The sequence below is a fragment of the Pelophylax lessonae genome (assembly GCF_965119305.1).
Source record: "Pelophylax lessonae genome assembly, chromosome: 8".
Taxonomy (NCBI): Eukaryota; Metazoa; Chordata; class Amphibia; order Anura; family Ranidae; genus Pelophylax; species Pelophylax lessonae.
This window is the reverse complement of record NC_138775.1, coordinates 147,083,535-147,096,502: the sequence shown is the minus strand read 5'-3', so window position 1 is coordinate 147,096,502 and position 12,968 is coordinate 147,083,535. Positions and strand designations below refer to the sequence as shown.

Here is a 12,968-nt window from a genome sequence, read left to right as displayed (position 1 = left end):
GGCGGCTGATGTAAACAAGCCGCCTGTCATTCTCCCCTGTGTAGAAATGGTGATCCATACGGTTCTACTATGTAGGACCGTTGATCACTGTTCCTACACTAGTAGCCACAGCCAATCACAGTAAAAAGCACGCCCCTAGGGACACACTTAACCCCTCCCTCCCCAATAAAGTTAACCCCTTCCCTGCCAGTGTCATTTTGCAGTAACAGTGCATATGTATAGCACTGATTACTGCAGTAATGTCACTGGTAACCCCAAAAGTGTCAAAAATGTCAGTCAAGGGTCCGATCTGTCCGCCGCAATGTCGCAGTACCGCAAAAAAAAATCGCAGATCGCCGCCATTACGCGTTAAAAAAAAAAAGACCACCAAAAATGACCGAAATCTTTCCCTTAGTTAGTAAACGCAATAACTTTTGCGCAAACCAATCAAAATACGCTTTTTGAATTTTTTTTTTACCAAACATATGTAGCATAAAACAAATTGGCCAAAAATGTTTAAAAATTTTGATTTTTACATTTTTTTGGGGGAATTTCATATAAAAAAATGTGAAAAATATTGTTGGTTTTGCAAAATTTACGCTCTTTTTTTGTTTATAGCGCCAAAAAGTAAAAATCGCACAGGTGATCCAATACCACCAAAAGAAAGCTATGTTTGTGGGAAAAAAAGGACGTCAAATTAGTTTAGGTACAGCGTCGCACGACCGCGCAATTGTCCGTTAAAATCACGCAGTAAAAAAATCGCAAAAAAGCCCCTGGTCAGGAAGGGGGTAAAATCTTCCGGGGCTTAAGTGGTTAACAATGCATGTCAGAGCACAAACCAAGCCATAAAATTCAAGGAATTGTCTGTAGACCTCCGAGACAGGATTGTATGGAGGCACAGATCTGGGGAAGGGTACAGAAAAATGTCTGCAGCATTGAAGGTTCCAATTAGCTCAGTGGCCTCCATCATCCTTAAACGGAAGACGTTTGGAACCACCAGGACTCAGAGCGGGCTGCCTGACCAAACTAAGCAATGGGGGGAGAAGGGCCTTAGTCAGGGAGGTGACCAAAAACCCGATGGTCACTCTGACAGAACTCCAGTGTTTCTCTGTGGAGAGAGGAGAAGCTTCCAAAAGAACAACCATCTCTGCAGCACTCCAATCGGGCTTGTATGGTAGAGTTGCCAGACGGAAGCCACTCCCCAGTAAAAGGCACATGACCGCCCCCCTGGAGTTTGCCAAAAGGCACCTGAAGGACTCTCATATCATGAGAAACAAAATTCTCTGGTCTGATGAAACAAAGATTGAACTCTTTGGCCTAAATGGCAAGCGTCATGTCTGGAGGAAACCAGGCACTGCTCATCACCTGGCCAATACCATCCCTACAGTGAAGCTTGGTGGTGGCATCATCATGGTGTGGGAATGTTTTTCAGCAACGGGTACTGGGAGACTAGTCAGGATCGAGGGAAAGATGAATGCAGCAATGTACAGATACATTCTTGATGAAAACCTGCTCCAGAGCGCTCTAGACCTGAGACTGGAGCGAAGGTTTATCTTCCAACAGGACAACAACCCTAAGCACACAGCCAAGGTAACAAAGGAGTGGCTACTCCTTGTGGCGACAACTCTGTGAATGTCCTTGAGTGGCCCAGCCATAACCCAGACTTGAACCCAAATGAACATCTCTGGAGAGATTTGAAAATGACTGTGCACCGATGCTCCTCATCCAACCTGATGGAGATTGAGAGGTCCTACAAAAAAGAATTGGAGAAACTGCCCAAAAATAGGTGTGCCAAGCTTGTAGCATCATACTCAAAAAGACTTGAGGCTGCAATTGGTGCCAAAGGTGCTTCAACAAATTACAGTAAACCCCCCTCCATCGTGGGGGTTACGTTCCGGACCCACCCGCAAAAAGTGAAAATCTGCCAAATAGAAAATCCCTATTAAAATGCATTGTAGGCATGTTTTTTTTACTGTCACTGTACTTTTAAAAGCATTTTAAGGTCTTTAAACACACTTTTTAAACACATAAAAGATACTGAGAGACAGAGCAAAAGCTATGGAAAACGCAAACATATTTAATTTTCAATGATTTAATTAGTAAAATAACATTACAGAAAAAACGCAATATACCGGGACTGCAAAAACTGAACCGCGATGGAGCGGGGGTTTACTGTATTGAGCAAAAGCTGCAAGTACTTATGTACATGTGATTTTTTTTTTTTTTTTTTTTTTTTTAAATACATTTTGCAAAAATTTCAAACAAACTTCTTTGACATTGTCATTATGGGGTATTATTTGTAGAATTTTGAGGAAAATGTAATCCATTTTGGAATAAGGCTGTAACATAACAAAATGTGGAAAAAGTGAAGCACTACAAAGTAGGTCACAGAGATTGTGTCTCCACCAGTATGGTAGGATCTAGAGCAAGCCCAGTGCTGAAGCCCAATACACCGTAAGTAAAGGTGGTTGATCAAGCATTACAGGGGGTTGTGACAACCATTAAAAAAAAAAAAAAAAAAAAAAAAAGAAAAACCTTTTAAATCGTTTCACCTTTTATTGATTAAATTTAATCTATGCAGCCAACTTAATCATCTTACACACGGAGCTAATTGCATTGAGTGCTACTGTATATTTTTTTTTCATGGGTTCCTGCTCTCGAACAGCTGGCCAACCAAGTAGAACCTTTATAGTGGCTTATACACTTGCAGCATTTGGACCCTTGTTTTTGGAACTACATATCTTGGCAAAATGTGTACAGTTTACATTTTTCTGACATTTTATTCATTTTTTTTTTTTCAAGTATTTTTTTTTTTTTTTTTTTTGCTGGGCCCTTTTTATTAGTGCCGCAGAGAAGGCAACACTTTCAAATATTTCTACTTTAGGTATACATCACCTGGGTGCAAAGAAAATCATACTCTGAGCAGTAGCAGGTTTGCAAACAAAGAAAAATCTGCTTACTAATGACTTTGAAGCAGAAAACTTTTTTTTTTTACAATTAATTGTGGGTTTTGTGGGCATGACCAAATCAAGCAAAGCTGCCACCAATATCCCAGATAGTCTGTAATTAAGAGTATGGGGTATGGGACTTTCAAGGTGCTTAAACACGCAATACCCAAATTTTTATAGTAAAAAAATAAACATTTATTTAAAGAAAAGATTTTTACACTGACTATGGCTTTCTTGGGCTTTATTATTTAGGGGGAGCATAGGATGGGGCCATCTTACTGAATTGGCACGCTGGGCAGTTTCCCAGGGGCCCCAATTGCCCAGGGGGCCCCACCTGCCCAGTGACCCAGCCCCAGCCAAGCATTAGTCCCGATTCCCATGTGCATCTTGCCACCGAACTTAGCAGGTGGCAAGCGCCTGTCGGCCCTGCACTGCTGTCAGGCCACTTTGGCCATGGAGGGGGAGCCCACAACTGCAGGAATGCCTGTCCGCCTCCACAGGAACAGGCGCACACACAGGACAGTCGAGTCTGACTCCCGGCCGTGTGTGTGTTCACCGGACCCAGCTGCCCAACTTGGAAACTGTCAGTAGCCTGGCACTGCTGTACCAATAAATTATCGCCTTATTGATTAATTTACATTTTTATTCTCATGGGTGATTGTGTAGGCGGGGCCCCAGTGCACTGCATTGCCCGGGGCCCTTTAATGCTCTTAAAGCGGAGTTCCGGGCACAGAAGTCATTTTTTACTAAACATACCCCCGGGACAGTCAGGGCTAGCACATTCCACAATGGCTAGCCTCTGATCTGTCCCGGTTCGCACTTACCTTTTAGAAGAAATACTTACTTATAAAATTTCTTCCACAGCGTTTCCATCTCTCTTGTGGGCAGCTGAAGCCGGCGCGGTCCTCTTCTGTGCCTTCTTCCGCATCTTCTTGTCCCAGAATGCGCCGCACCGGCCCCTCTCGTCATTTCCAGTGCGGCGCCGCATTCCTAAACCGCTTCTGGGCATGCCCAGAAGCTGTTTAGCAGGGGAATGCGGCGTCGCCCGGATATGACGAGCGGGGCCGGTGCCGTCAGGTTAGGTCTACCTAGCGGAGGGTCACAAAAAAAAAATATCGTTTCTCTGTCGCTCATTGACAGACGTAGTCTTCTTGATTCACATCAATTGGGTTATGTTGTCTCCGCAGGAGTAGGACTAGGCAGAAAGAAAAAACGTTCTGGCTCCACCCTAGGGGCAGTCCCAGAGGGTATATCCTCCCTCTCTCTGCTACAAGGAATCAGTTTTCCTTCCGGTAGGGAAACTCCGGAAGATTCAATCAGCAGTCCAGTTGTTACTATCCAACAGCTGGTCTTCCCTTCGGACTTGCATGAGGGTTCTGGGGTTGATGGTGGCTTCCTTCGAAGCAGTCCCATTTGCCCAGTCCCATACCCGAATTCTTCAGCAAGAGATTCTTCTCAGATGGAATCGGAATCCGGAGTCCCTGGACTATCGGATCCAATTGAGCAAACAGACCAGAGAGTCTCTGGTCTGGTGGCTTCGGTCTCCGATGCTCAGCCAGGGAAAGTAATTTCTGCCAATATATTGGACGATAGTGACCACGGATGCCAGCCTATCCGGATGGGGAGGAATTCTCGGTCAGTTATCCGTTCAGGGACTTTGGTCCCCGGAAGAATCCAGGTTACCGATAAATGTATTGGAACTGAGAGCGATCAGACTTTGTCTGATTCACTGGACCGAGCAGCTCCAGGGCAGCCCGGTTCGGATCCAGTCGGACAACGCCACGGCTGTGGCTTATGTCAATCACCAGGGGGGCACCAAGAGTGTCCGAGCGGCCAAGGAAGTGGCTTGCATTCTTCGCTGGGCGGAACAATTTGTTCCAGCTATCTCTGCAGTGTTCATTCCGGGGGTGGAAAATTGGCAGGCAGATTATCTCAGCCGTCAGACTCTGGATCAGGGGGAATGGTCCCTCCATCCAGAAGTTTTCCACCAGTTGTGCCTACGTTGGGGCACCCCGGATGTGGATCTGTTGGCATGACTATTCAACAGGAAAGTACAGAGATTCGTGGCTCGCTCCCGCGATCCTCTAGCAGAGACCGCAGACGCACTGGTCGCTCCGTGGGGGCAATACCAGCTAATGTATGCCTTCCCTCCTCTCGGGTTACTGCCAAGACTTCTTCGCAGGATAGAGGAGGAAGGAATTCCAGTAATCCTGGTAGCTCCGGACTGGCCTCGCCGAGCTTGGTACGCCGACTTGGTCAGACTGGTGGCGGACGTCCCGTGGAGACTTCCTCTCAGGGAGGATCTACTGTCTCAGGGACCGATCTTCCATCCTGCTTTACGATCGCTGGCTTTAACGGCCTGGCTATTGAGACCCAGGTGCTGAAGGACAAGGGATTGTCAGCTTCAGTTATTCCTACTCTAGTTAAAGCAAGGAAAGCGACTTCCAGAAAGATTTATCATCGCACATGGAAGTCCTACATTGCATGGTGTGAACCCCTGGGGTTCCACCCACGATCTTATTCGGTTAGTCGAATATTAGCTTTTCTGCAACAAGGGGTTGAGCAGAAACTGGCCTTGAGCACTATCAAGGGTCAGGTCTCAGCATTAGCTATCTTCTTTCAGAAGCCTTTGGCTACTCATTCCTTGGTGTGGAATTTCATCCAGGGGGTGCGACATCTGGCTCCGCCAGTGCGCGCGCCGTTACCACCCTGGGATCTTAATTTAGTATTGTCGGTTCTTCAGAAACCTCCCTTTGAAGATATTAGGGAGATTCCTCTACCTACGTTGTCCCAGAAGGTGGCCTTCTTGGTGGCTATCACTTCTGCATGCAGGGTGTCAGAACTGGCCGCATTATCTTGTCGTTCCCCATATCTGGTGGTTCATAGAGATAAGGTGGTTCTTCGTCCGAATCCATCCTTCCTACCAAAAGTGGTTTCAGAATTTCATCTGAATGAAGAAATTGTATTACCTTCCCTGTGTCCTAATCCCAGTCATCCTCGGGAGTTTGCTTTACACTCCTTGGATGTGGTCCGGGCGATCAGGGTATACTTGAAAACGACAGACTCGTTTCGCAAGACGGATTCACTTTTTGTGATCCCGGATGGACCCAAAAAGGGGTTGCCTGCATCTGCCGCGACTATTTCCAAATGGATCAGACAGACGGTGGTACAGGCTTATTCTATTAAGGGTCGGGAGCCCCCGTTCCCTGTTAAGGCGCACTCCACTCGGGCACTTAGTGCGTCATGGGCCTTTCGCCATCAGGCGTCAGTGGTCCAGGTGTGCAAGGCGGCTACCTGGTCGTCGGTGCATACCTTTACAAAACATTATAAAGTTGATGTAATGGCATCGTCTGATGCCTCGTTTGGCCTTTAAAACTTCTAGTTGGCACCGGTTGGGCCTTCTAGATTGGATTTTGATTTCTGTCAATCCCACCCCTCATTTGTGGCACTGCTTCTGGATGTCCCAATTGATGTGAATCAAGAAGACTACGTCTGTCAATGAGTGACAGAGAAAATCGGATTTTTGTAAGATCTTACCGTAAAATCCTTTTCTCTTAGCTCATTGACAGACGTAGTACCCGCCCCTCTATCATTGAGTTGGGTTGGGTTAAATTCTCTGTTGCTGCTTTATAACAGAACTGATTCCTTGTAGCAGAGAGAGGGAGGATATACCCTCTGGGACTGCCCCTAGGGTGGAGCCAGAACGTTTTTTCTTTCTGCCTAGTCCTACTCCTGCGGAGACAACATAACCCAATTGATGTGAATCAAGAAGACTACGTCTGTCAATGAGCTAAGAGAAAAGGATTTTACGGTAAGATCTTACAAAAATCCGATTTTTTTGTGCCCGGAACTCCGCTTTAAGATGGCACTGGCATAGGACAGTCTTTGGACTGTACTAGCTATGAAACACATCTGCTCCGGCTGTCATCACATGGTATAAAAGCTATAAGAAAAAAAAATGTATATATTTTTTTTTATTCACAGATTTGGTTATATTCATCCATATAGCTGGGGTCTTTGTAGGACCTTACAGTTGGATATCAAATTAATAATAGCAATTTTTGTTATGCGGATGTCAGATTCTGTTGGACAGATGGACTTGATTTTTTTCTGTCTTCTGAATATTTTATGTGACACTGTGACATTTTTCTTTATATACTGTGCATTGTTGCAAACACTTGCATGAGCTCTACTGTTCCTTGGCAAACCTTTTAAAAAAAAAAACGTTTTCTGTTAAAAAAACAAAACCAATATAAAAAAGTTCACTGGTGTTGGAGTTTAAAGCTACATTCAGTCAAGCAAGCCAGGAGTGGCTGACTGTGGGATTTAGTAGATTCTTGCTAGAGGGGAGCTATACGCTGCATGTACGTATCAGTACCAGTCAGATTTGTACTGTGCACAATTCAATGGCCAGGGCCTCTGCTGTGCGAAATGGTTCCATGCAAATAGAGCCTCTGACAGACCCGGACAGTATGCATCCAGGGACAGTGTTCCTGTAGAGTGTCTGACTCCATGCAAACTGGCCTGAGCTAATCAGCCATTTTGTATGAGGCCATTGCACAGAGTGCAGGTGCATCCAGAGGTGGCATTTAGCCATTTCTGAATGCAGCAAACTATCAACCGCTTGTGAATGTAGCCTAACTGTCATTGTTTTCCCTGGATAATAAAAGGGTTGTTTTTGGAGGATATATTTTTTTTCTTTGAGGTTTTCTCTGCGGGTTTTGGATTTTTTTTTTTTTTCCCAGTGTATTTGGCTCATGCCATGGTAATGCATCTGATAATGTTGTTTACTACAGCTGGAATACACACTATACAATTTTCTTTAGATTTTTCTCCTTCAGACTTACCAAAACCATATAAGGTCAGACCTAAACACTTTCAATTTGTATGCAATCAGGCAGGCACTTGCACTACATAGTTGAAGGTAAATCTAATGCAAATCTACCAACAAAAGTTGTATAGTGTGTATCCAGCTTAAGGGAGACCTGTAGGAAATGAATACTCTCTATGCTGGCTCTCATTAGTCTCTCCTGTTTCCTTACATGCTTTCTTTCCTCCCTACAGAGATATACAGCGTGCTCACAGAGTAGTCGCTGCTTTACAAGCTGGAATGTGCTTCATCAACAATTATAATGTGAGCCCAGTGGAACTGCCCTTTGGAGGCTACAAAAAGTCTGGTAAGTGTTGGCTACAGCTCTACAGATGGAGACGTTTAAGGAGAATTCTTGTTAACATGTTTGCTTAAAGTGGAGTTCCACCCATTTTTGGAACTTTAGATCTTTGTAATCCCATTTTAAAATGGCTTTTACCAATGGAAACTTTTTTTTTTTGCTAGTAAATACCTTAATTTTGGCTTTATTCCTCCTCTCCTCACTTCCTGGTCCGATCGGCGATGACGTCATTCGGCGATCCGCAGTGTCTGCTGGGATGTATTCTACTTGCAGTAGCTGTATCTGTACTGAGCCGTGCCTGCCCCGCCTCCGCCCCGCCTCCTCTCATTGAATTGCATTGTATGAATGTATTAAGGCTGTTCTCTGCCCAGCCTCCGCCCCGCCTCCTCTCATTGAATTGCATTGTATGAATGTATTAAGGCTGTTCTCTGCCCAGCCTCCGCCCCGCCTCCTCTCATTGAGTTGTATTGAGAGGAGGCGGAGGCTGGGCAGAGAACAGCCTTAATACATTCATACAATGCAATTCAATGAGAGGAGGCGGGGCGGAGGCTGGGCAGAGAACGGCCTTAATACATTCATACAATGCAATTCAATGAGAGGAGGCGGGGCGGAGGCGGGGCAGGCACGGCTCAGTACAGATACAGCTACTGCAAGTAGAATACATCCCAGCAGACACTGCGGATCGCCGAATGACGTCATCGCTGATCGGACCAGGAAGTGAGGAGAGGAGGAATAAAGCCAAAATTAAGGTATTTACTAGCAAAAAAAAAAAAAAAGTTTCCATTGGTAAAAGCCATTTTAAAGGGGATTACAAAGATCTATGTATTCCAACCTATTAAAAATGGGTGGAACTCCGCTTTAAAGTGATTGTAAAGTCTCAGTTTTTTTTGTTAAAAATAACAAACATGTTATACTTACCTGCCCTCTGCAGTTGGTTTTGCAAAGAGCAGCCCAGATCCTCCTCTTCTCAGGTCCCTCTTCGGTGCTCCTGGCCCCTCCCTCCCCGTTGAGTGCCCCCACAGCTAGCAGCTTACTATGGGGGCAACCTGAACTGAGCTACAGCTCCATGTTTCTATTCAGACACTGAGCTGGGCACTGCCCCCTCTATCCTGATTGGCTAACTAACTTTGATTGACAGCAGCGGGAGCCAGTGGTGCCACTGCTGTGCCTCAGCCAATCGGATGGCCGCGGCAGTCGTGCACATCGCTGGATAGAGATCCAAGTATTAGGGGGGCTGCTGCACACAGAAGGCTTTTTATCTTAATGCATAAAAAATCCTTCTGACTTTACAATCCCTTTAATACATGTAGGTATCATCACTCCAGTATCTCACTTATAGAGAGTAAGATCTCCATATCCTGCAGTTTTCAGAGTTAACATCATTGGTAACAATGATATTTACTGTATTCATGGGAAATTAGACATGGACTACAAAAACAAAAGCATTTTTGCCCCAATGCGAATGGAAGCACCAGGAATCCCCTGATCCCTGCTGCTGTTTTTGATCCCGCCAAGCTTGTACACTTTAATGACAAGTTGCTGGTGGCTGCAGCTATTCGTGGCTGTTTGTACAGCCAGTGTTTACATGCAGTGATCACTGCTGGATGCACACGAATAGCTGCGGTTGCCGGCAACCTGTCATTAAAGTGTAAGGGCTCTACAGCTAGCTGCTCACAGGTGTCAAAAATTGCAGCAGGAATCAGCAGATTCCTGCTGCTGACATTCGCACCAGGGCAAAACATTAATGCGTATGTAGCTTAAAAGGATAAGTTCACTTTAAATAAATAAATGCACATTTTTTTGCAGGTAAAAAAAATTTGCATTTATAATTTTTTTGTTGCAGGAGCCTGAAAAGCATTGCACCAGTGATCAGCAGATCGCTAAACCCATGCAGGTATCCTGCACACTGTCAGTATATCTGCTTCCCCGTATACCCCGTACCGGTAATCCAATACTCCCTAACAGGAACACTCAATAAACTACCACAGCACTCCACACCGCCATGGTAGTTCATTGAGAACTACAAACTGACAGCCGCTAATGGGACTTGTAGTTCATTAACGCGCAGAGCTCTGTGTATAAATGACGCGATTGTGTGAGTGGAGCCCCGCGCTGGTTTAAAAAACTGGCAGCTAGTATGGGGGAACTTCTTCCTGTACTGCTGTCACACGGAGGGGGGGGGGGCAGCGGGTGACAACACTGGGTGCATCACTGCAACACAGCGGGTGCAGCACTGGGAACATGTTACGTGTTCCACCTTTAAAATCGGGTGGTACATGTGTAACATGTACCCAAAGGTGAACTCATCCTTTAACCAGCACATCTTGCAAACATAATTTGACATTACTACTCCCAATCCCAGCAAATTCTGGTAGCTACAGGAGGGAACAACTCTATAACAGACTGTAGAACATCTGTTACAACAAAGGAAGCTTCAAAGTAAGTCAGTGTGGGTTGTTGGACTTATCTTTGAACTTTACATTGTGACCAGTGTTGCCATGATCCACATATTAAGCCAGTCTTGATACTGGCAATGGGGATTCAGCGCTGTTATTCTGGATGAGCTCTGAATAACTTTTAAAAGCCTTACATGTGATTGGGCATTCTTTGCAGAGTATTGATACAAAGTGAAAAATGCGCCACCAGGTGGCGGCCAACTGGGCGCATCTATAGCGCATAAATGTGCCACATCCTAACAGCTAAATGGAAAATAGGAAGTAGAAAAACATGGACTTTACTGGCACAGGTGTATAAAATATAACATTTATTAGAAATGATTAAAACATGGGACATATAAAATGGCAACACTTGCCAACACTAACAAAAAATATCAACACAATAAGTAAAGATAGGTAATCACCAAACTACCACAAGGTATAATGCAAGCATAAATCTGTGTAGACTCTGTGACAATAACCATACTGTATATTCCCCAAGAAAAGGAGAGAAGAAGAATTACCACTTCCCCTCCTGGGGAACTGTAGATAAAGTGGTCACAGATGTCCCAAGTAGACTGAGTGTGAATTAGGCTGACATGTTTCGCAGGTGTGCTTCAATTGGAGCTCTGGTTCATCACTCTGCAAGGGTGTTTGCAAATAGGGTAAATCAAGGGGGGTGATCGAAGGAGCCAACAAGATTAAGCCGAAGAAGCCGGCAAGTTTAGCCCAGAGTATACTTGTCGATGCCTACGGGAGCATTAATCCAAATCCAAATTGGCATCAACAAGTATACTCCGGGCTAAACTTTCCGGCTTCTTCGCCTTAATCTTGTTGGCTCCTTCGATCACCCCCCTTGATTTACCCTTGTATATACCCCTTTTCTTGGGGTATATACAGTATGGTTGTTATCACAAAGTCAACACAGATTTATGCTTGCATTATACCTTGTGGTAGTTTGGTGATTACCGATCTTTACTTTTTGTGTTGATATTTTTTGTTAGTGTTGGCAAGTGTTGCCATTTATAGGTCTCACATTTTAATCATTTCTAATAAATGTTATATTTTATATACCTGTGCCAGTAAAGTCCATGTTTTTCTATTTCCTATTTTCCATTCTTTGCAAAGTGAATTTTCACCTCATTCTCTAGTAAATCAACTCTGTTTAGAAACCTGTCTAAAATATCTAGATACAATTCTTATATTAATATAATTTTAATACTTTGTCAATACACAAGCAGAACAGAATGCGGGAGTAGTATTTATTTTTAAATTTTTTACTGTCACAGGCTTGTAAACCGTTACATTATATGCTTTGTGTTCGCAGGCTTTGGACGTGAAAATGGCCAGGTGGCAATTGAGTACTATTCACAGCTCAAGACTGTCTGCGTAGAGATGGGAAATGTCGAGTCTGTTTTTTAACTGGGAGGGAACCCCTCTCGTGTCCTCACTCTTTCAAGAAGTATTATGAAGTGTTGCATTCTGAAAGTTCTATTAAACTGGTTTCTGAAATTCCTGTTTTTTTGCACTGGTGCCAAATTTTTATATTTGCATGTGGCTGCAAGAACAGTATGCACATTGTTATCGTATTTACTATGGCTGTTAAGGAGAAAACATAATTTCTTTGAATTTTGTAGCAGGGAGTTAATTGAATTTTTGTATGGAATTATATTTTTAAAATGCAATATGAAAGGAAGAGCAGGTTCTGTAGTTTGCAGATTCTGTTAATGTGAGACTTCTAGAGATGACAGTGCATATTAGGTTCCAAGACAGTGGTGAAATTTAGCATAGAAAGGACAGCACAAAGTTTATTAGAATTATTTACTAGCTTTGCAAATACTAAAGGTTTGTCCTTTGGTCTGTGAATGGACTTTAGGCCGAAGCATGCTATCTACCTGTGAAGCAATTGTAACTGTTGCCACATAAAGCTCTGCAAACACTCAAACTCAATCATTAAACATTAACTACAGAAATGCTGAATAATGAATTGATGACCATATAAACTATTGCTTCGCTTTGCCTGTCTTTGGCAGTATAATTAGTAAAGTTTTTGCTCCAACTGTCCTTTGACATCTTTTGTTATCTCAGACACACCTTATGATTATATTTGTTTTGTTCTTGTATTAATGTAGTGCCAAAAACATTTTTCTCTTACGTCCTCTGACAGTCGCTGCCCACTAATACAGTCTTCACTTATGGGTATTGTCCTTATCCATAGGGGTAAACTAGGCAAAAGATTTTTGTTAAAATCATACATAAAAGCATTTGCATGTACACACCCACAGGGGGCTGTCACTCTGGACCATACCCTCATGCTAGCAGCATTCCCAACTCAGTTTGTCTTTTGCCTAGATAAGGGGTAGACAGGCTTTCCCTGGCTGGGGCTGCGGTCTCAGCCTCTCTACTTTTCTTATTTCATTTTATTTCTGAAAAAG

General features: G+C 43.9%; 1 protein-coding gene across 2 annotated transcripts in view; it reads left to right on the top strand.

The window, feature by feature from the left end:
- The window catches only part of ALDH9A1 (aldehyde dehydrogenase 9 family member A1), a 96,584-nt gene extending 84,537 nt beyond the window's left edge, over positions 1-12,047 (top strand). For both annotated transcript variants that reach the window (XM_082265908.1, XM_082265907.1), the window contains exons 11-12: positions 7,992-8,104; positions 11,861-12,047. In XM_082265908.1, the coding sequence (XP_082122034.1) occupies positions 7,992-8,104; positions 11,861-11,955 (208 nt within the window). In that variant the 3' untranslated portion in view covers positions 11,956-12,047. The remainder of the gene's footprint in view (positions 1-7,991; positions 8,105-11,860) is intronic.
- The last annotated feature ends 921 nt before the right edge of the window (positions 12,048-12,968 follow it).